General features: G+C 41.7%; 1 protein-coding gene across 1 annotated transcript in view; it reads left to right on the forward strand.

Annotated features, from left to right (window-relative positions):
* Window positions 1-398: 398 nt before the first annotated feature.
* Window positions 399-24019, forward strand: part of CHORDC1 (cysteine and histidine rich domain containing 1) — a 29845-nt gene continuing 6224 nt past the window's right edge. Inside the window, exons 1-10 of the mRNA XM_019530358.1 lie at window positions 399-527; window positions 8275-8324; window positions 9565-9621; window positions 10486-10646; window positions 14751-14854; window positions 16363-16421; window positions 17819-17889; window positions 18086-18191; window positions 21611-21730; window positions 23477-23539. Of these exons, the coding sequence (XP_019385903.1) occupies window positions 464-527; window positions 8275-8324; window positions 9565-9621; window positions 10486-10646; window positions 14751-14854; window positions 16363-16421; window positions 17819-17889; window positions 18086-18191; window positions 21611-21730; window positions 23477-23539 (855 nt within the window). The 5' untranslated portion in view covers window positions 399-463. The remainder of the gene's footprint in view (window positions 528-8274; window positions 8325-9564; window positions 9622-10485; window positions 10647-14750; window positions 14855-16362; window positions 16422-17818; window positions 17890-18085; window positions 18192-21610; window positions 21731-23476; window positions 23540-24019) is intronic.

The raw sequence follows: 24019 nt of genomic DNA on the forward strand, positions 1-24019 counted from the left end.
CAGGCTGAAAGGGCAAGGGGTGGTCACTACACAAGCCTGGCAAGGGGCAAGACAGGGGCTGAACACACCCAGGGCTCATGCTCTTTGCTGCGGTCCCACCCCCAGCCAGGAGCTGCGGACACTGCCTCCTCTGTCCTCCTGCAAGCTCCCTCCTACGCAAGCACTCCGCCTCCCTCTGCCAGGCCCCGCGCCGCTTGCTTGCCCCACTCTCCTCCCTCCCTGCCGTGCGCTTATGCGTCTCCGCTTCCCTCGCCGGAAGCACCTCCCTTTCTAGCTTCGACGGTGCTATTGCGCCTGCGCCGAGCGCTGCCCTTTCCTTTCCCCCGCCCGTCTCGTTCTCCCGAAGATTCGCGAAGGTTCCGGAAGGCCCTGCTCGGCTGTTTCCGGCCTGGCACCTCCTTCCTCCCTCCCTCCTTGCCTTCCTTCCTGCCGCCGGCGCCGGCTTTACCTCGCGTGGTGCGCCATGGCCCTGCTTTGCTACAACCGTGGCTGTGGGCAGCGCTTCGACCCCGGCACCAACACGGAGGGTGAGAGGGGGCCACGAAGCAAGGGAAGGGAAGGGAAGCGGGTGTGGTTGCCCGGGCAACCGCGCTCCTTCCCCCTCCTCCCCGCCCCGGTTCTATTCCAAGTGGGGGGGAGGGTGTCTCGTTGCCTGGGCAACCGCGTTCCGCTTCGCCCCTCCCCCTCCTGGTCGTGTTCCGAGATGCTTGGGGGTCTGGTTGCTCGGGCAACAGCACTCCTTCCCCCCCACTTTATATCCCAGGTGTGGGGGGGGGTCGTTGCCCGGGCAGCCGCGCTCCGCTGTCCCTTCCCTCCCCCCCGCCCCTATGTTCTATCCCTGGACTGGGGAGGGGTGGGCTCGTTGTCCGGGCTACCGCTGTACTCCCCCCCCACCCCGCCCGCACCGTTCTATGCCTGGACATTGCCGGGGGGGAGGGGCTTGTTGCCTGGGCAACCCTGCTGCCCCATGCACTCCTGGGCCTGCTTGGGGGGAGGGAGGGGGTCTTGTTGCCTGGGCAACTGGCTTGCTTCTCATCCTCCCCCCCTTTCCTGGTCATATTTCTGGTGGATGTCGGGAGTGGGCTGTGGTCTCCGGCTAGGTGTGGGCACTGTCCAAGGGGTGAGACTGGCGATTTTCTGGTCCCTATAGGAGACTCTAGTGTCCCCTTCCCTTCAGTTTTGCAGCACTGGGGCACTGGGATCCTCTCAGGGGTGCTACACCCTGTTAGCAGCCCGAGGTGATTCGCAGGGTCCATGTCCAATAGAAATTTGAGGTCTAGTGTCTTTGAGTTCTTTAGCAAGAAGACTGCTCCTTATTTATTTCTGTAGGCTCAAAAGAGTGAAAACTAAGAGCTGGCACTTTGTGGGGCACTGCAGGGTCAAGGAGGCTCTGCGCGGGTCTGAAAACATTGGGGACCACTGTGTTTTACTGAGGCATTGGCATCCTGGCAGCAGCCCATGGAAGAGGTGGAGCTGCCGTCAGTGCAGGTGTTAGAATGGAAGGCCTAGATCAGCTTTTCTCAACTCGTGGGTCGCAAGAATATATGAAAGGATCACGAACAAACTTCTCCTTCTTTAAAGGAGAAAAATGGGGGAAACCCTGTATTTTCCCATACAGGCTGGCAGATTTCCAGCTTGCAAGGGGCTACTTGCGTGCCCGCGCGCCCCTCCCCCCCCACACACACACTGAGGGCCTGGGGCCTGGGAGCAGCATGTAGGGAGTGAGGGGTGCTGGGTTGGGACTGGTGTCCTGGTACAAAAAAAGGTTGAGAACTGCTAACCTACATCAGTGGTTCTCAACCTCCTTAAATTCACAGTATCCCTTTGGAAACTGCCAGCGCTTAGTTTTCACTCATTTTTTGATTAGAGGAAACAGAAGAATTCTTCTGTTGCAGAGGACTCAGAAAGAACACAACAGCTTAGACTGTATTTAACACCGTGGATTCCCATTTGAAATCTCTGGTTTTATTTTGTGAAACATGATTGCATGCCTAACAGTGCTGACATTGTGTGAAAGGATCTCAAAGCACCCACTGACTTAGGGTAAGCCTTTTGGATGGCGTTTGCTTAGTTTAACCAAAAAAAAAAAAAAATCATTGACCACTACAGTGAACACTGGAATAGAGTATTGGGGCATATGTTGAATGATGTAAACTTTGTTAGCAGATCAAGCACCAAAGTCCCTACATAGACATATATATTGCATATAGGTGTTAGCAGTATTGCCAGATAATGTTTCACATTGGCCATGTGTAAACTTGTTACAGATCACTAAATCCTTTTTAATGGGACTACAGAAGATCAAGTTAATAATTTTTTGAAAACTGCAGCACTTTTTTCCACATGTTCTGGATACGGTATTGTGTGTTTATGTATGTGACATGCATGGACTGTTTAGCATGCTGTTGCTTTTGCTTCTATGATGCATCAGAAGCTGTAAAAATATAATCTAAATTGTTGTAACCAGTATTGCCCTGGGCTATTTTGAAAAGTCTTTTGTTGACTTGTCATGCTTAAGGGTCACCGTAGAAAGCAAGTAGCTAATAGAACTTGTTTACGGTTTAAAAAACACAATAGTGCACTAGGTTGTATTAAGAGTGTCACTTGCAAGTCAGTGGAAGTGATTTTTCCACTCTGGCACTGGTGAGACTTGACTTGTGTGCAGTTTTGGGCACTGCACTTCAAGAAACAGAGAGAAATTTTAAAAGAATCCAGTAGAGAGCAACAAAAATTATTAGCAGTCTGGGAAATATGATTTATGAGAAATAATTGGAAGAACTGAGATGTAGTGGAGAGAAGGGGGTGTTTGGTAACAGTCTTTTGCTATTTAAAGCATGGCTGTTAAGAGGATGGTCAACTAGTCTCTTTAGAGACAGGGCAAGAAGTAACAATCTTAAATTGCAGCAGGGGACACTTAAGTTGGATATTAGGAAGAACATTTTCTTACTATGACAGTGATTAAGCATCGGAATAGATTATTTGGAAAAGGTGTGGCACCTCCACCCTTGCCAGTCTAACAGGAGGTTAGATGCTCACTTGTTTGACATGACTTAATGAAGAGAGTTTGTCTCTACTCCCAACTCCCTCCTCAAAGCTTAACTCCTACTTTGAGGAGGGAGTTGGGAGTAGAGACAAACTCTCACGGTCCCTTCCAGCCCTATTTTTTTTTTTGTGACTGTATGTATATGAAAGAGGGTCAGATGGACAGAAGCTGACAGAAGGTGGTGACAGCCTCAGTAAGCACCAGGAATGTGTTGTCCCTTCCTTTTGCTGATGGCGCTCAGGATTCGAAAAGGATTTTGAAACTGAGAAAAGAAATTCTTTCCTGACTTCTCCTGTGTTCTAGGTTTGTTGAGCTTCCTGTGTTGGAAATGTTACGTTGCCACCTCTGGCTCCAAAGCATATGCTTTAAGCTTCCCTAGAACTCTCCGGTTTATAGGAGGGGTGCACCAGTAGAGATTTTCTTGGCTGATACCAATAGCTGATTATTAACTAGCCATATCAGCCAATACTGATCCAGTAACTGACTTACAGGAATGCAGTCGGGTAGGGTGGAGCTTCCTGCAGGTAAGTCTATGTAGAGGGAGCATGACAGGGGGAAGGCACATAAGGGGGAAAGATTGAGGCCATCATGGTGAGGGAGGGAGTGGGGCTGGGGGCATTGCCTAGTCAGGTCAGTGAATGGGACCTGGGGCAGGGAGCGGACAGAACCACCGGCGGTTTGTCCAGGGGATCAGTGTCCTGGTATTTAAATATGGTAGCTGGGATGCTTGAGCTAAAGTTTGTCAAATGAGCTTTAGTTCAAGTACCGTTGCTACCATTTTTAAGCCCAGGGATGCTCTTAATTGGAGCCAAGCCAAGTGGGGTGAGGGGAGATGCGGGTCACTTGCTGTGTGCAAGGGGTCTCTGCCCTGCTGTTTTTGCCCCAGGGGCCCTGTGTCAGCTACACACCCTCTGCCTACCCAGTGGTGGGAGGGTCTCATTCACTGCCCTGGCTGAGCAGTGCTCCAAGCCCCTGCCCCACTCCCTCTGTCACTGTGAGGGCCTCAGTCTGGCCTCCCACAAGCCCCTGCCTGTCTGCAGACTTACCTGCAGGGTGTTGGTCTCCGGACTGCCGGGCTGCATTCCTGGCCACTTGCAAGAGTGCAGTGTGGCTTCCAGGGGCCCTGGCCAGAAGGCATATTATATTTATCAGTGAACATTTTTGGTTATACCAGCCAAGAAAAGCCAATAGCCAATAATGTTAATTTTCCTTTTATCAGTGTTGATCCGATATTCAACCAATATATTGGTGCACCTCTAGAATCTAGTAACCATTTTGAGCCCTAGTGTATCCAAGGCTTTTCTAGAGATTAGGTCCTCTATGTCATAAACCTTCACAGGAGGTTTATCCTTGGGGTAGGCACCCCATTTCCAGAGCTTATTGGGTTTACAGCTAAACCCAGAGGCCATCATGTCCTCTGAAAGGTCACGTGCAGATGTTGCATAAAATTGTAGCCCTAGTTGAGAATCACTGCCATAGAGTGTTTAGGGTCCTTCTTTTGTAGCTGATGGCTGTCTGAATAATGGAATATCTCTCTGCTTCAAGTCAGTTTTATTTAATCTAGGTTGGTCCCACAGTTGAACAGGATCTCTTTGCTATAAAATTGTGCCTTTCTGTTTCCCTGACTTGCAGATAGCTTCCTTTATCTGCAAAAGCCCGAACCTGTTTTTTCTGTGAGTTCTGTATAGATTTCTTTTGTTACCCTTTTTTCCTACACATTTCAGACAAATGGAGTTGTACTAGCTTTTAAGCCCCAGCATCTTCTGGCACACCTCTTCAGGGTGTTTCCACTTGAATGGGAGTATTTTATGACCATCCATCATTTCCAGTATTGATGATGTGAGAAATTCTCATTGCTGTTTGCTATACAGGCGTTCTATCATACGTTGACATTGTTATATGACAGATCTTAAGTTTTTTACACACACCCTTCCCCCAATCAGTAAAGAAAAAGGAATTTATGTGCCTCTTATTAAAAACTGAATCCTCTGTATTTTCTGTGCTCTCTAAACTCTTAACTTTAATGACCACATTTTCACTTGAGTACATAAGCAAGGCATAATGTAATCCCTCAGTATATAAAAAAAGATACAAGAATAGGGGTGTGAGTTTATCTCGGTGCATAGCATTGGTGAGACAGATGCTCTTGTTTGGTTCAGACTTAAAGAGTTCACTTTCTTTTAGTTTATTGAAAAAGAAGAGTGACCTGATTATAACGCGTGCCTGAGGTTTTGGATTCTAAAGAACTTTTTTATCAAGTTGAAGACCTGACAAGGGCCAGTGGCTAAAGGTTGAAGCCAGAGAAGTTTGGGTACCCATTTCAGACTGAATAGAATTATCCATTGGAGCAGGAACCAGTGGAAGTAATGAATCCTTCATGGTCTCTGTATTCTCCCTCTTCTGTGGTATTCAGATCAAGACAGGCTGCCTTTCTGGAAAACATGCCATAATCAAATGCAAACTTTTTTGGGCTTAGTGCGAAAGTAATTGGACAAAATGGAATGGCTTTTGGGTTGTCAATCAGATAGGTATGAGAGGGACTAGAAATAACAAACTTTGTTAAACCTTCTGATTTAAGGATTATCACTATGTAGATCACGAGAATAATGTTTTCATCATGACTCACTGTTACCTTCATACTCATTATGATATATTTACATATTGTAGGCAAATAGCAGCCCCTATTTTTGGCTTAATGCTTGAGTATCATAGCTTGGCTAATGCAAAATAGCCACCTCTTAATGTTATTGCTTTAGCTCTCCCCACGCCTCTTTTCTGTTGTCATGTTCTCCCTGCAGTGTAGGATTCACTAGCATGAAGTACCTGAAGTTAAAGGCGGGTTTGGTGTAGGCTCACAGGTCTGTAATCCCCAAGGGCCTGATTATAGGGTTGATGTCTTAGAGTAAATTCTTTGAGTTGAGTCATGACCTCTGTTTTCATTTGGACTTCATGCATTGTGTCCCTATATTACAGTATGATTTTTATAGGGCAAATGTTTGTGCTAATGTTTCACAAATGCTTTAGAAGACAGGCCTGTGCCCAAAAGGCTAGGAACAGATGTTGTATTTGTCCGAGGGCAAGTTGTGCCTCTGTCTGTCCTGGAATTGAAAAATCCTGGGATTGATGCATGCACAGCACCCTTCTAATCGGGGTTTAAAGGATGGCTGAATGCATTTCCCCATTTTCTGCTATTGAATCAATTAAGTATTCCTGGGATGACAATTTAGACATACTCTGTAGTGTCCTGGGATAAATGGTTCATACTTAACCTGTGAATCTTTTAAAGATTTTTCCTAGGACAGTGAACATGAATGTCTGAATGATAGCATTTTTTTTCCTGGGAGCTTATCCCTGGAGAAATGTGACATCAGTTTGTAGCCAAAGAGCTTACAGTCTAAGGGGTCAGTCCTGCAAACATGCTGGCAAGATTAGCCACGTATAATAAATAAGGTAGAATTTGAATTCAGAGTGGCCTAGGTAAATTGGAGAAATCATCTGAAATTATCAAATGAAATTTAGTAAGTATAAGTCAAAAGTTATGCATTTAGGATGGAAAATAACATGTACAAATACAGATTAGTGAACAATTGGTTAGGCTGCAATACTGAGGGTTACAATGCATCACGAGCTGAAGGTGAGTCAAGTGCATTCTTGCTACAAAAAAGCCAATAGCATTCTGAATTTTATTAACAAGGTTGTGTTTACAATCAAAGGAAGTGATTAGTCTATTCTTTGGCATTGGTGAGGCCTCTCTTGGAGTACTGTGTCCAGTTTTGCACACCACTCTTTGGGAAAGATGTGGACTAATTAAAAAGTCTCTAGTGCAGAGCAACAACAGTGATTAGAGGTCTGGGAAACGTACTTTATGAGAAAAAGTTTGACAAATTGAGACTATTTGGTGTAGAGAAGACTGAAGGGAAATTTTGATAAATCTTCAAAATATATAAAGGGTGGTTGTCAAGAGGATGACAGACTTTTCTGTGGTCACAAGGATAGGATGAGTAGTAAGTTGTAAATTGCAGCAAGAGAAATTAAGGCTGGAGAGAACTAACTTGCTCACTCTGTGGGTGATTCAACAATGATTTATCTAGAGCAGTGGTTTTCAACCTTCTTTTAGTTGCAGACCCCTAAAAAATTTCTAATGCAGATGTGAATCCCTTTGAATTGTAAGTGTGGGTGTTCACATACTTTTGATCATAGTAAATTTTTGCAGACCCCTTAGACATAGTTTGTGGACCCCAGGGGTCCACAGACCACCAGCTGAAAACTACTGATCTAAAGAGATTATGGACTCTCCATCCTTTGTAGTTTTGAGGAGCAGGTTGGACAGTCACTTGAATGAGATGGTTGAGACTGAGGTGATCCTATCTTTAGCAAGGTGTGGGATCAGATGACCTCTTGGGGTCTCTTCCAGCCCTATTTTTCTTTGACTTTTTTTTGAATATTTGTGGGCTTGTACTTTAGACGAACAAGAAAGGGAAAATCCATGAGGGATATATATATTTTTTTCCCCCCTAAGGGCTGTATGCTGCTTCTACTTCTTCTTGCTTAGTAGGAATTAACTGCACAGAATATTAAAGGCAGGTACTTTATTTCATAACCACTTGCTTTTCTTTTCTTGTCTATCACCATTAGTTTTTAAGGTTGATTTAGTTGTTGCCTCTCACCTGGACCATCCTGTTTTCATGGATTTTATTTATTCTTAAATCTTTTCTGGGGACAAGGAAAGAAGGTGTTTTTCATTTTGTATAGCTCATGTCTGATGTATTCTATTTATATTCGTAAGCCTTAGCAGTTGTTGATGCTAAACAATTGTCTGTCTGTCAGTCATCGGGGAAATAGTTGCTCTCTATAAAAACATGATGGTAAACAGGGAAGGAAGTGCTGTTTAAGCTAAAGAAGAATGTTGGCATAATAACAAATGGCTAATTCTTATCCATGAATAAATTTGGGCAAGAAATTAGAAGAGGGTTTCTAACTATTATATAGCAGTCTCTTAACGTTCCCTTGGGAATAATGGAGGCATAAAATCTAACTACTTTTAGAATGGAGTTCAATACACTTATGAAGGGAATATATGTTATGATGTCCAGTTCCCTCCTCTTGCAGACTCTGACCCACATGGTTCCTCATGGTGCTTAGGGGGAGTTTGAAGCTTTAACTGCAATGGTAATTAGTAAAATAATTGCAATTTTGTATTTGCATCTTCAAACAGTGTTCTTCTTTTCCAGATTCATGTATATATCATCCAGGTGTACCAGTCTTTCATGATGCTTTAAAGGTAAATGTGAAAGGATATAGATAATAGAAGGCTGTAGAAATGTGAATATTTTTTCAAGTCTGTTAATAATTAAAAGTGTATAATAGGTCCTAACTGTGGGATTTGGCCAGAAATCCTGGAAATGGCTTTTATCCAAAAATTCAAAAGAAATTTAAGGGCCTACAACTGCTGCTGAAAATCAAGCCCCATCCACTTGCTTCTGATTTGTATATGCCCACACCCTGGTGATTAAGTGCAGTGGATGTCTTAATGGGGTCCCAAGTTTGTGCCTACACACAACTCTAAGGCTGTCTTCCTTCTAGTACCTGTTCTAAGTAATTCAAACAGTGTCCGATTCATTCAGATTTAATGCATGTGAAAGGGTGAACAGTTAGAGAATGGTTGGCCAGTCTGCAACATGGGAGCCATAAGTGGTACAGGCAGCCTCTGTTTCTGGCTCACAGCAGATCATGAAGGAAATGGGGCAGAAAGCAGAGCAGCAATCGGGTAGGGGAATGGGATTGAAGTGGCACTCAGGAAGGGCTCAGGACTAATTTTTTGGCATGCCTGCCAAAAAAGCTTGGCCCCACTGAATTAGTGGAGTAGTACAAATTAAGCAAGTATCCCTTCTCTTACCTTTCTAGTGTAATTTAATTATGTTAGTCAAACTTATCTTTAATAACACATTAAATGTTCTGTGAATTCTCAGACTTATTACATGTTGCGATAAGAACTGATTCATCAGTAGCTAGACTGCCTGGTATAGCATTAGAAATTGATTGTGAGTTCTTATAACTTGGATGGATAACTGCCCAAAGCAAAGATGACATTGAACAAGAAAGAACCAATTTGATTTAAACAGAGCAGTTAAAATCAGTAGTCAGGAAGACATTTCTATCTTCACTCTGAAAAATGGGGTCATTGTCCATTGTAGTAGCAGATGAGACCAACCTCTGAGATAATGGGTGACCAAAATAATGATGTTTTTTGACTGTCCTCCTTAGTCTGCACATCCAGTTGGTAAATTGTTTCTAAGTTTTGACATTGCTTCATGGTGAGGGCAGCATGTGTGTGCTAGCAATGATGGATATAGGAGTCCTATAACATAGAGAAAATAGAAATAGATAATAATAACAATCGCTAAACAAAGGGAAAATATTTTGAATTTAAGGGCATGCTTCCAAGGATTATCATTACCCTTCTGCTTCTACTGGATGAGATGTTCATGTCTATTTCATTATTTTTATTCAAAATTTTACAGGGCTGGTCATGCTGTAAAAGAAGAACAACAGATTTTTCTGATTTCTTGAGTATTGTGGTATGTACTGGCATCTGACTTTTAAAATAATCATTGCAGGTGTGTAAGGTATCATGGTTTTATCTATCAGAAATCAGAATTAGATGTGAAGATGAGCATAGTACCACCTGAGCAAGTTTTAAATGGAAAAACACTAACCCCACCGCACAAAAAATACCGTTTTTGTAATCAAATCTTCCAATGGCAAGCTTGTCTTGTGGACTATTCAGATGTGAAATTGCAATATCCAGGCTTCAAAAGTTTTTGCTTAATGCTAATGACTTGAATTACCATATTTTCTTGTGTATCATGCACACTTTCTGGCCTCCGAACCCCAAATCAAGCATCTTAAGTGTGGGACCTGATTTTATTTTTCTTCACTAGAATAAAAGTGAATAACTTAATAGACAGTAAAGAAGTAAGTTTTACAGTTGCCCTTGCAACAATCAGAGGTCTGGCTTTGTTGCTTTCCTGCCACACCAGAAAATTGTTGCTGCTTTACCCAGGCCATCTCCTGGTATGCCACACTTCCTGGGCACTCTTTCCAGAAGGACTTTTTGTCACACAGTTGGCCCTGACTAAAAAATCTTGTTTTTCTACATTCTGCCTTTCAAAAAACAAGGTGTATGTTTTACTAGGGATGTGTAGTAGGTAAGAAAATACCATAATATAATGAAGGATGGTGATAAGGATCCCCTTCCAGTCCTTGGCCTAAAACAAAAGTGGCACAACACACACTATTCTAGAAACTGAAATAAAGTAGAGCATGAGGGTCAAAATGCATTGATTCATAGCATATTTTTGGACTGTGCATGAAAAGTTGTATTTATTTCCATATTAAAACGTGTTCGGGGGTTTTTTTGTTTTTTTTTTTTTCAATGACAGGGCTGTACAAAGGGTTTCCATAATAGTGAGAAACCCCCTGAGCCTGTTAAACCTGAAGTCAAAACTACCTCTGAACGAAAGGAATTAGCTGAACTGAAACCTAAATTTCAGGAGCACATAATTCAGGCACCAAAGCCAGTGGAAACAATTAAGCGGCCAAGGTACAGTATATGAAAAAAGCATTTGTACCAGGTTTGTTTTCATTTGAAGGAGACCGGGTATTACAACTTCTGATGGATTTATTGCTGCTGTCAATTTTTGTAAAAGTTACTTGGGTATTGCAAAAGTGATAAGACCCTAATCTAAATTGCCCTTAAACTTTTGGCTCCTTCTCCTATGAATCATAGATTCCAAAATCCTTGTGAGATCATGTATGGCATTTTCGCACTTGGTTTTCTCCTGGTCTTTTCTGATATTATATACATTGCCTTGAGATGAGGCAATCGTTTCATGCTCTTTATTTCATTACTTTTGGTTTTTTAGGGCTTCTAGGAGCCCTAGTCAAGGACAAGGATACCCTGTGCTAGACACTATCCAATCACAGAACAGTCCCCGGAGAACATGTTGACTAGGAGACTTTACTAAAAGCAGGTTCAGTGAACTGTAAGGTATGGAAGCCAGTTTGGAGAGTTTTTAAAATAACTAGGACATTCAGTATGTATAAAGGTAACTAAGAGAGAGTAGTTCACCATTCAGGTATGAGCAAGAGACATCAGCTACATACAGATGGGTAAAAGAAAATAATTAGAAAATGTTTTGCATTTGCAACTTCAGCAGTGGTCTTCGCCTAATTTTGGCAAAAGTTTTTCATAGGTATGGGAGAGATTCAAGGAAACTAATGAAATATTTTTCCAGAGGTTTACACAAAGCTTCAGTTAAGTGAGGGGCATCATATGGAGAAAGTGCAGAGTAGCTTGCTTGACAGTTTAACAGGTGGCAGTGGAGCTCGTATTGTGGAACTATTGTGAGGGTGGAGGGTTAACATTTGAATAGTGAATGAGAGAAGTTGGTGGGTAGAGTGAGGATGTTGTTAGAATGACCATAAAAGTGAAGACAAGTAATTTATTTCATAGTTTCATAGATGTTAGGGTCAGAAGGGACCTATTAGATCATCGAATACGACCCCCTGCCCTGGGCAGGAAAGAGTGCTGGGGTCAGATGACCCCAGCCAGGTGTTTGTCCAATCTCCTTTTAAATACCTCCAAGGTAGGGGAAAGCACCACCTCCCTTGGAAGCATATTCCATATTTTGGCAACCCTCACTGTACATAATTTTTTCCTGATGTCTAGTCTGAATTTGCTCTCTGTTTATGGCCATTATTTCTATTTACACCCACGGGTGCCCTGGTAAACATCGTATCCCCTATTTCTTGCTGACCCTCTCCAGGAGATCACCTCTCAGCCTCCTCTTGCAGATGCTGAAGAGGTTCAGGTCTCCCAGTCAGTCCACATAGAGTTTTTTGTGTGTGCCCTTAACAATACGAGTAGCCCTCCCCTGAACCCTCTCCAGGCCATCAACATCCCTCCTTAAGCGCGGTGCTCAAAACTAGACTCAGTACTCCAGCTGCAGCCTAAACAATGCTGCATAGATTTTTTTTTTTTTTTAATCAACATCCCGCTGGAAATGCGCAACATCATACTCCATCGCTCGTCACCGGTGCCACAACCCTTCTGCAGCAGAATTCCTCCCCGAACAGCGTGGCCCCGGGCTCATGCTAGAGCCCAGCTGTTGTTGCTGCCTCTTCTCTTGCACAGCTGGAGTGTTGCAGGCGAAGCCCCCTGACACTGAAATCTCCATTCCACAGGCTGGATCCAGTGGCTGTATGGGGCCAGATCCAGCCTGGAGGCCTTATACTGCAGACCATTGAACTAGAGTTAGGTCTGTGAGTGGTTACACAGAAGTGGTAATTGAATTTGTATTTGCAGATAATTTTACTCAGAGATGAGATGTAGAGCAGTAGTAGGCAAGCCCTGGCACAGGTGCCAGAGCATGACACGCAAAGGAATTTTGTTTGGCGCATGCATCTTGGGGCAGAAAGCTGGGAAGGGGCTGAAGTTGTACTGCCACAGCAAGGATTGGGCCCCTCACAACTCCCTTACCATCTACCCCTGGCACACTAGCATCTTGCAAGTCAAGGTTACAGGTGCTTTTGGCACTCTGCCCAAAAATGTTGCTGACCCCCTGATGTAGGGGAAGAAGAGAAGAGGGAAAATTGCAGGAAGAAGGATGAGGAGACTTTTGAAAGTGATTGTTGTCTCCTGGAGTTCCTCCTATTTCTCAGTTCATGTTAGGCAAGAAAAGACACTTTCAAGGAGATTGTGCACCTCTGGGTTGAAGGCATCATGAATGATGAGGATGAAGTGCTGATTTATATTACATGAGATAATTGCTGCAATGATAAATGGTACAAGGAGAGGTCCCTTTATCATTTAGGGTTGTATGGGTTTTGTCCCGTTTATAAAATTTAGCCTGGCAAACTCTTGAGCCCCTGTAGCTCTGAGTACTGCTGTTACCTTTCCCATGCAATGTACCCTCAACAGGAATGTAGTTAACTGTACTCTTGGGTTCTTTGGTGGCCCCTGACATAACCCACAGCAAAGTTAAGGTCTGCATTAGGAAGTTATACTTTTCTAGAGGAACTGCATGTCACATCAGATGATCCATTGCCATGACAGACAGGGGCGGCTGCAGTCTTTTAAAGGCAAAACCACCATTGTAATCACTTAAGCAATAACCTGCCTGTAGGTGGTGTTTCTTTTGATTTCTAATGAGATGATGGTTGGCATAAAGCATAAACGGAAGACATGAAATACATAACTTATAATGGACTTCACATGGCTTTCCCATTGATACCCAGGTTTGAAAGCCTAGTATTCCTCAGAGCAATGTCATCCCTGCTTTTTATCTAATATACCTGTGGGTTGATTTTTATCTACCATATATGTGGATTATATATGATTGTGCAGTTGCTTGTGGTCCCATTAAATCAGTTGTTCTCCACTTCTGTGGAGGGGTGCCCCAACTCTGAAACTTGTTTTGAATGTGGCACCATCCCTGATTGAGAACCACTGTTGTGTTCAACTTACTTCGGCGTAAGGATGTAAATATTGTTTAAAAATATTGTTTAAAAAAATTATCCATTTAACCGATAGCCAAGCAGTGTAGATATTGCTGCTGCTGCTGCTGCTTCTGCTGGGAGCCACTCCCTGGGGCCTTTGACAGGGTGGGGAGGAGGCCCTGGCAAGCCTTGCAAGACAACACAGCCCACAGAAAGCGGAGGCGTGCAGAGGCGTTCCCAGCCCCCTCTCTGGGAGGGAGGGGGCACCTGTGAATAAGCAACTAATTGCTTAATAGAGTTGATTAATTAAAACATCAGTTAATTCAATATTAATTAAATGATACAGCATCAGCAATTAATTACCTAAACATTACTTGGTTAGAGCATTAATTGATTAAAATATTAATTAATTACTTCAAGCAGAGTCATTAGGCCTTCCTCTATTTTCCTCTTTAACTTATGAGCTATGGTACTAGTCCCGTGCCCCCACATCCCTACCTCTCCTGTCCTCCTCGCTCCTACCTCCTTGCCTCACTTCCTCTCTGCTGCCTGTCCTGCTGCCTTGTTCCTAAGGCAAAACCACTTCCCTTCCCCTACAGACCGCACCCTGCACTGAATGTTAACTGGTAATGTATTACCGGTATAGATATACTTGTCATTTAAATTTTTAAACTTTCACATCCCTACGTCAGTGTTTCTCTGCGAGATGCTGCACAGTCAAACCAGGGAGAGGGCTCTGTGTAGCACATTTGGTTTTCCTGCATTACCATTCTCTGACTGGCATAAAGTGGGCAGGGGAGGTTGTTCATGCTGCAGCCCCTACCACCCTGCACAGGTGGAACTGTCCCATGCACTTCTGTTTCTGAAAATGAGGGGTGGGGATGCTGGGCCAGGGAAGGTTGCAGCTTAAGCCAGCTTTCCTGCTTATTTTAGGCTATTCGGCGAACCCTGATGCAGAAGGAGTATGCACATGCTGCAACTCTGCCCATAGGGCAGTTGTACCTGGCTGCTGCCACGGTGACACCTGTGTTGTGACATCCTAGTTGAGAATCCCTATATTAAATTCTCTGATTTAAACTGATATGCTGTAAACTGAAATCTGAGGAGAATATTCTTCTACACTGTTCAAGGCTTAATGTAATTTTATCGATCTTCCATCATTTATTTTTAACCAAGACAATATGAATGCATTTAATTTTTTTTCCAGCCCAGATGAACCAATGACAAACTTACAGCTGAAAGTATCAGCTTCCCTGAAACAGGCGCTAGATAAACTGAAACTGTCATCACAGAATGATGAAGTAAAAAAAGGTAAAACACCCTAACAAAGCTCAGTGGGATGCCTGAATACATTTACTTAAGTGATGGATTGTCTCTAGCTCAAAGGTTACAAAACTAAACGTGGAATCCCATACTCCAGATTCTGAACTTAGACACGAAACATGAATGTATTGTAAGTTTTGGCTAATTTCAAGGGGCCTAGACCAGGCTGCAAGAAGTGTGGGAAAGCAGAGGACCCCAAAGCCTGCTTCTGAGTGACCACAGGAATAACTTTTACCCATGTGACAGCCAGCTTGGTAAGCAGTCAGAGTCTGTAATCAGTATGTCCAGTTAAACCAGTAATGAAATTCAGTTAAAGTGAGTGCAAGGCATGAAAGGAGACATTAAAAAGGGAAGACTATATTAAATAATCAAAACGTACTATATCATAGCTTTACCTCCAGATGTTAGTAATGGATGTACCTAGATGTGCTAGATACTGTTTTGTTGTAATAGTTATTTGTGTTAAGTTTCTAGATAAGTTGTAAATATAAATAAACAAGCAGTCTTTGGTTATGGAAGACCATCAGTTTTGGAGAGGAGAAAAGCAGGATGGTAACCAGCAGTATTCCATAATGGTAAAGGAAGAACAAGAAATCACTTCTCCCAGAAGTGTATTTTTCACAGAAACATAAATCCCAACTAACTGATACCTTGTGCATCCACAAGAAAACTAGCTCAGTCCAGTTCCAAAAGTTTGGTGAAACAAATTTAAATGAAACCAATTGGAGATCATTTATTAGATTGTTAGAACCAGCCACCTATAAATATAGGATATTGGCTGGAGGGAAACTTGGAGAATTTGGCAAATTCATGAAGGCCTGCTACAAATCTGCACGCCACCCTCTTCCCCCTTTTGAGTATAGGTAAGAGTCTGTTCTGCTGTCACAGGTAGCCAGATAGACTTTGGGGTTAGTGTTTATTTTTGTGTTTTGAGGTGCAAGCAATAAAAGATTCCTGCAAGGTTACCTTTGAGCCAGTATATTAAAAAGGTTTTTCTTGGAAGACCGTGTCATGTCATAAATAATAAAAGAACATTTACACTACCTCCACCGGTCAACTTCTAACTCACACACCATATATGATGCCGTAAAATGACACATTCTGTGCCACATTCTATGTCTCTGCAAACAGATGGTGTGACTTGGGGGGGCGCTTTTCTTTTTTTTTCTTTTATTAAAACTTAAAACTGATACCAAGAAAGAAATGGGTTTCAGATTGGTTCCAGTGTCTGACACCACCTCCTAGCGCACTCTGTCCTTTTACTGAAAGTCACTTCCTGATCTTCTCTTCTGTTTGCAGCACATGGAGAAAGCAGTTTTGTATGCATTTTTTATGGATTTCTGTGTAGCACACCACAAATAGGAGCTGTTTTTTCACTTCCTAGTTCCCTGAAGGGTCTGTCAGATACTAGCCCTTATTTTTACTTGAATTCAAGAGAACTCAGCACCTGAGATATTTACAATAGCTCTGTTTTTATTTATATCACATTTTCACAGAAGAAGACAGTGATGAAATCAAGATTGGGACTGCATGTAAAAATGGAGGCTGCTCAAAGGTTAGTTTTTTTACTCTAAGTACATGAACTGAATTCTGAATAAATGAACTGTTCAGGATTTTGAAGTTCATTTTAAAAAAAAAAAACCTCCCCAAGTAATTCCAAGATGGCACAAAGTTCATAAATAAATAGGCACCTTGCAACATAGTAATGTAAGAAAATGTAAGATGCTCTGCTTTGTCAATACAGTAAACTCAAAATCAAGGGCCACTGCTGGGTCCAAAATTAACAATTTTAGGGCATGTCTCTACTGTTTATGCAGGGTTCCTGAGAGTGCCATTAAGAAGCATGCCCTGCTCCCGCTTATGTCCCAACCTGGAATAAGGAGTGAAACCACCCTGCTACTGTCAAGCACACCAGAAACAGATCTCAATAGCAGCAGCAGCAGGTGACTTCAGCATGGCTTTGCCATCTCATTTCCAGGTTTGCGACCTGCACAGCAGGAACAGGTGGGCAGGATGTGCTTCTTAATGTGATCAGGAGCACCATAGAAACTGTTCATAAATACATTTGGGGACTCATGGTTTGAACAGCTTTAATAATTTCAACTGTTGGTCTAAAGTATGAAGGATGGGGGGCCTCCAACTATTTCTCAGACTATTTATAAGCCCTTTGCATTACTTTTGGCCACTAATGAAGATCTGTTGAATCTATGAAACATGCACCAGTCTCTTTCTTACTGAAAAAACCACTAAGCAAGTAATCAAATACATGTTAGGATTGTAATTGCAAAACTTTTTTCTTCATTGATTATCAACCAAACTGGCTCACTCTTTCTCTAATAGACTTGTATTGAACAGAGGGGAATGGTTGAATAGAAATAAATAGTACACTTGAGTGTCAGCAGCTGTTGTTCTTTGCTTCTAATGCTCTGGTGAAAGCAAAGGTAGCAGCACATTTCACTAGATTATTGTAGCCCTGTTAGGTGAGTTAAGAACCCCCAAAGTTACCGGTAGATTTTTTGCTATCATGCATCTAAGGCATTGACCTATGTATGTGTGACCATTTAAAACTTGCAGCTTTCAAATTGTTTGTAGTTATTCATTCACTTGTAGTTATTTAAATAAAAATTTGAAGAGTTCTAGATTGCTTTGTTAGAGGGGCCAGATCAAACATTATGTGCAGTAATATTGATGGCCTCCAGATCATGTTGGTAGACTATTTGAAGAATGGCTTTTAAGCAGTGAATTTCAGGTGAACTTTGTATGAAAATCTTTAGTTGAGCTTGTTCTGCCTCTTGTAGAATGACCATTCTTGATTTACTTCAGAAATAGTTGATTACATAGCCAGTATACCAAGTATATTAAATGAACTTTGTCTGCTTTGTTAATTAAGTGCTTGTTAAAGCTTACTGTTTGAAAGGGTAATCTTTTTTTTTTAATATTATATTTTGTCAGCGATTTGAAGGACCACAGAGCACAGAAGAAATATGTATATACCATTCTGGTGTACCTATATTTCATGAAGGGTAAGTATTATGTGATTAATAAAGTTTTTCCTTAATCATAGGCAGCTGCTCTTTCTACCTGCATTCTGTAGCAGGTGCTAAATTAGCTTTTCAAATTTAATGAGGTATCCAAAAGAAAGACTTTGTTTTAAAAATTGTTTATAGTAGTAAGATTATAAATACTTGGTTTGGTTTTTTTTTCTTTTTAAACGTACAGGATGAAGTACTGGAGCTGCTGTAAACGAAAAACTTCTGATTTTAATACATTTTTGGCTCAAGAAGGATGCACAACAGGAACACATGTATGGACTAAAAAAGATGCTGTAAGTAGTACTAGCTTTGCCCCAGGAAGTTGTCTGTCTTGAACTATCTGGGTATTTAAAAAAAACAAAACAAAACCTTCTGTTTTGACTAAATTTGAAATTTTTAGCTGAGCAAAAACACATTTCCATACTTACAAAATAATGGAATCTTGATTGATGCTTTCAGGAGTTTTATGAGCACTCTGTTAATACCAAAATGGAGCCTGAAGTAATCTTTGAATAAACTGGTGCACTTTTTTTCTTGCATACACACAGAAAAAAGGCCCTTGCAAATGGAGGGTGGGGATTGCCATATTTACTTTAAAGTAAGTCGATTTGTGAATATAAGATGTTCTGCCAGTAATTAGATTCTATATTGGGAAGATTTATAAATTTGTTATAATTTTCCAGGTATAGAATCTAGTTATTGAAGCTTTGTCTTAATTGTCCCCCTCCCACTGCTACAGCAGGGAAAATAAATCTGAGGGTCAAGTAGCCCTCTTACTCTCTGTCCTCCCCAGCTTCTTCCTCCAACAGCCCCTTCTTCCCCTCTTTACTGTCAGACCCTACTCACCCTGCCCACATGGAAGTAAGGGGCAAATCTGACCTTGAAATAAACATATCTGTAATAATTCATATAGGCAATTTACTACAGGTACCCATAGACTTATCAAAAGGCATCATCACTTCTGGATGAGCTGATTTTGAAACTGCTGCAAGTTTTAGCACAGGTACTCTATAAACACACTCTTAAGCAGAACTTTTGTAGCTACTTCTGTATAGCACTAACTAGGAATGATATTGGCCGAAAACCAAAAAGCTCATGATTTACCGTATACCTCATTGAACTGGGCCCCAGTAGAATCAACAGTGTTTCAAGTCACGGTGACTCCACAGCTCAACACTGCTCAGTGTGTGTATACTCCTGTTTTGCTGCTACTCTCTGACTCTCTCACTCACTCCATGTGCTTATTAGCCCCCTGACTCATGACTGAAACCAGACTTTCTTGTTATGAGTCCTGGGATCCTCCAAAAATGTATATGCAAGTGATCTGCAGAGCAACCTAGTCCAGGTCCACCTCATGGAGGGCGAGGCCACACTCATCATGTGCTGAGAGGGCACGAGGAATTCTGGGTGAAATACTTGGGGCCCCACTTGATGTTTCCCAGAAATTTAAGACTAGTGAAGAAACAGGAGTAATTGGAAATGGGGAAAGGGTGCAGCTCAGCTGTGGGAGTTAACAGGAAGTTGAAATGTATTAAGTGTAGTGGCTCACCATGACTGCAGTTGGCACTATGTATTGTATTCAGAAGAACTGCACTAATTTATTCCCTTTGGCATGTCTGCCCAATATGGGCCATGTTTTATAGTAGTGCTCAGTGTTGGCTGCATTTAAATCAACCTCATAGTTGTTCTCCATGACTGAGCACATGCTGGTTTTGGCAGCAGTTTAATGTAGACAGTGTATTTAATAAGGTTTCTTCATATGCAGATATAAAATCAGGCGCTTCCCCCCTTCCCCACCAGCTGACTGGGGGCGGAATTGTATTAGTAAATACAGTATATGTTTTAGATGATAGAATGAAAAGTTTGAGGCTTAAGTGTTTATATAAACGTGCTTCAGAAAAAGACAATCTTGAAAACCAGGTTTTGTAATCCTTTTCATTAGACGAGGTCTGTGGAATTTTGAAATTAGGAATGTAATGCATCTAAGTGCATAAAACTAAATGCTCTTACATTCAAGTCTCTTCCTTATTTGGTGAGTTGTATGAAAGTGTAAGAGTTCTAGGTGTTGGGCTGACAGATAATTTTCTTATCCAGTCCAGTTTCCATTCAAGTATATCCACTTTCTTGCACTGAAAATTTAGTGGATTATTTGGATGGATTATTGATTCACTTATAGGTCTGTTCTATAGCAGAGCAGAGAGCAAAATTTTAAAAAGCTAATAGGTGCTTGTATTTTCATTCACTGTATTTCAGTTCCTATTTAGAGGCTTTCTAAAGAGTTAACCTAAAGGTGAGTGTTTTACTGATGCAGAGCAAGAAAACACGCACTTCCAGTTTAAAAATTTTAGCTGATCACATCTTGTTTTCAGACGTGTGTCATTTCCATTGTTGACATGTCAGTTCCTGACTTGCCTAATAAATTCCAGCCAGTAAACTTTGTAGTAAAAACATTTAAAGAAAAAGAAGATTACCAGACACAAGTTGCAGTTGAGGTCACTTCTTCTCACTGTCCCCCCTTCCCACCAAATCTCCTACTCCCCTAAAACAAGGAACTGGTGCTAGTTCTTCAGCTTGTTTGTAACTCCATTTCTCAGGTTTTCTCCTTAGCAGAAAGAATAAAGAAAGCTAAATCATTCTTTAAAAGAAATGATATTATCAAAAAATAAATCTCTGCTATTTCAGCAACTGAATGCATACTTTTAGCCAGTGGGTGTGTGTGGCAGGCTTTCTCTATTCCATTGGAGCCCATCCTTCTGGCCCTGTGGGTCAGGTGAGTGGCGTGGGGTTGGTCTGTGTAGGGTAGGTGCTTAGGGTTAGTCAGTCTGGCCTGATCTAGCCATGCACTACTCTACGTCTTCATGCAGGGCTCCATTATCTGGCCCCTGGGGCTCCCCACAGGTCTGGCAGCACAGGGGTGGCAATTAACACTGTCACTGCTCCCCTGCTGCCAAACTTCTGGACTGTTGTGGAGCTTCACAGGTCAAATCTGGACTACAGGGGTTGAGCGCCACTGCTCTATTCAGATTGTTAGGGCCCAAATGCAAATCAGGTTCACTTTCCATACTGCTGTCTTTTTTTTTACATTCAGTTATGCCTTGGTAACTTTTTTTGAGAGTCTATTTTCAGTTGCTCCTCCAAACAAGTTAATGAAGTGCCAGGTTCAGGGAGCCATTCTCTGTTCAGTAGCAGTTTCTGCTGCTTTTCATCTCAGACCAGTGGGTTGATTTAATCTCTCTCTTCCATCCTGGGCACTCCTGGTTTTTTAACACCTGCTTTTCCTTCTTTGTACTTTTCCTAAAAGAGGGCACTTGTAGTGCAGTGTCTGACCTCTCTTTCATATTATTATGAAGACTTCCTGAAGTACCATTGGCCTGTTTCAGGTGCCCTTTTACCACTGCTAACTGTTATAGTCCCTCTACCCATTTATGTTTTGACTTTTTCTTGTGAAAGTAGCACTACAGTGCCCCATTTTCAGCTTGGTCTAGTTCATAAACACGATTGTTCTCCATTCTAGATTATTTTCTGTAACTGAAAGAAGATAAGAACCTGAATAAAACTTTGGTCTGCTTCTCAACATCAGTAAGATGTCTTCATTGTGCATTTTCAAGCAGAATTGAGCCCTGTACTGATTATAGTATTTTGTGGTAGTTTTTGGAACTGTATTCTTTAAAAAAATATATAATGGATATTTTTTCAAAATATCTGTTTTTAGGGAAAGAAAATAGTTCCTTGTAGGCATGACTGGCATCAGACTGGAGGTGAAGTGACCATTTCAATATATGCTAAAAATTCAGTTCCTGAACTTAGCTATGTTGAAGCAAATAGCACAGTGGTGAGTATATTTCATTTAATTTTTGAAGCTTATTTATTTATAAAACCTAGTAGAAGAGAAGTTTTCTTGTTGTATCTTTTGCCCTTTTTTGTAAAGCAGAAATAAAATGCTACGTGCAATTTTTTTTCTCCCATATAGGGTAATTCTTCTTGACATTTTTACTCTACTATGTGTAATTACCTAAAATATAAATAAAATGCTTGTACTGCAGCTTTGCAGCAGGTAACTTAAGGTTTTTAAGGCCTTTCTATAATCTCATCATAGAAAAATAGGGCTGGAAGGGCCTTCAGGAGATCATGAACTCCCTGCCCAAAGCAGGATCATCCCTGTCTAAACCAGGTTGCACAAGTGTTTGTCTAATCTGCTCTTAAAAATAAGAAATTAGAAGATTCCATGACCCATCTAAATCTGTTCCAGTGCTAAATCACCCTCATAATTAGAAAGGTCTTCCTAATAGATTTCCCTTCCTACTATTTAAGACCGCTACTTGTTTTGTCCCCTAATGGTCTTTTGCCATCCTTTTTTATAACCCTCAGGTATTTGAAGACTGTTATTCTCCAAACTAAATCATCCAAGTTCAAAACTGGACACAGTACTCGGGGTGAGGCCTCACCATTGCTGAATAGACCAGAAGAATTAGTAGCTTGACTTGTAGGCAGGACTCCTATTGATACAACCAAGTTTACTCTTTGCCTGCCCAAGTACAACCCCCCAGCTCCTTTTCTGCAGTACTAGAGCTATCATAGAATCACAGAAGTTGGGTCGGAAGGGACCTTGCAGATCTTCAAGTCCGACCCTCAGCCCGGGTGGGAGAAAAACTGGACTCAAATGAGTCCAGCCAAGTAGGCATCAAGCCTCTTCTTAAAGATCCCCAGGGTAGGAGCCAACACCACTTCCCTTGGAAGTTGGTTCCAGCTCCTAGCCGCCCCAACTGTGAAGTAGTTCTTGCTGATGTCTAATCTAAACCTACTCTCCAATAATTTGTGTCCATTGTTCCTTGTCATGCCAGGGGGCGCTAGGGGAAACAGTGTCTCCTCCAAACCCTTCTGGTCCCCCCTAGTGAGTTTATAGACAGTCACCAGGTCCCCCCTCAGCCTTCTCTTGTGAAGGCTGAACAGGTTTAGGTCCCGCAGGGAGCTATCTGTTCCCTGGTCTGTTTTATGCATTTGATTGATCTATTCCATATGCAGCACTTTGTGCTTACCCTTACTGGATTTCATTCAATTAATTTCAGGCCTCTTTTCCAGTTTGAGGTCATTCTGAATCTTGTGCCTGTCCTCTAAAGTGTCTATAACATTCTGTCCAGCTTTAAATGTAAAATTGTTATATATCATGATTTTTAAAGAGTCTTGCATTGTTTGTGCCTTCAAATAAAATAAACCCATAATTTAAAGAATGTCACTCTTTATGGTAAGCAATTTCAGAGATGCTGAATCCTGCATAAATTTTACAAGAAAGCTCTAGTATGCTCTTTCTTAAATACACACCCTAGAAAATTGTATTGCCTAATAGGAATATTTTCATCAAGACATTCAGCGACCTTCACAGAAGTACACACCACCACTCTTGGATTTGGTCCTGCAATCAGGATGGTTTAGAGTTGTGACCCATGTGGTTGAGTGAGATTCTGTTGACTTCGCTTACGTAGAGTCAGGATCCTAATTATTAAATACTTTATTTTAGACCATTGTGAGCTATTGTGTGGTAGCTGAATAATGTCAATCTCTTTTTTTTTTCCCTATTTAGTTAAATATACACATTATATTTGAAGGGGATAAAGAATTTCATCACAGTGTAAAACTATGGGGGGTAAGTATAATTATTCAGTTTTTCATTAAAATAGACGAGCTACTTTTATTATGAAAGTAAAAATGTTCTTTCTATTCATATCGTCATTACATCTTGGGTTTATCAAGTGCCTAAGTCCTGTGTGACTTCTAAGCTTAATCATAATATTGCAGAAAATGTTGAAGGCCAGATTTTGAAATATAATTCCATGCACTTGCATGTGCTTAGCTTAATATATGCATCTGCATGTGTATGGAAATCTCAGTCTTGAATTGAAAGTAGAGAAGGGGCTGATAGCAGCCCAACTTTCTCCAGAATCCAGAGGAGATCCGAGGTTTTGAACCAGAGGGGATCTCGGCCTTGAACCTCTATTTCTGATCAGCTCTGATTTTTCAGTAATTGGGTGATTGAGGTTTTTGTAAGTTGTGAATTTGAAATTTTCTTTCTTACAATTTAGATTTTAAAAATGCTACATGCTGTATTTACTCAAATCCAAAACAG

The sequence above is a fragment of the Crocodylus porosus genome, unplaced genomic scaffold (assembly GCF_001723895.1).
Source record: "Crocodylus porosus isolate Cpor-Errol unplaced genomic scaffold, CroPor_comp1, whole genome shotgun sequence".
In the NCBI taxonomy this organism is placed as follows: Eukaryota; Metazoa; Chordata; order Crocodylia; family Crocodylidae; genus Crocodylus; species Crocodylus porosus.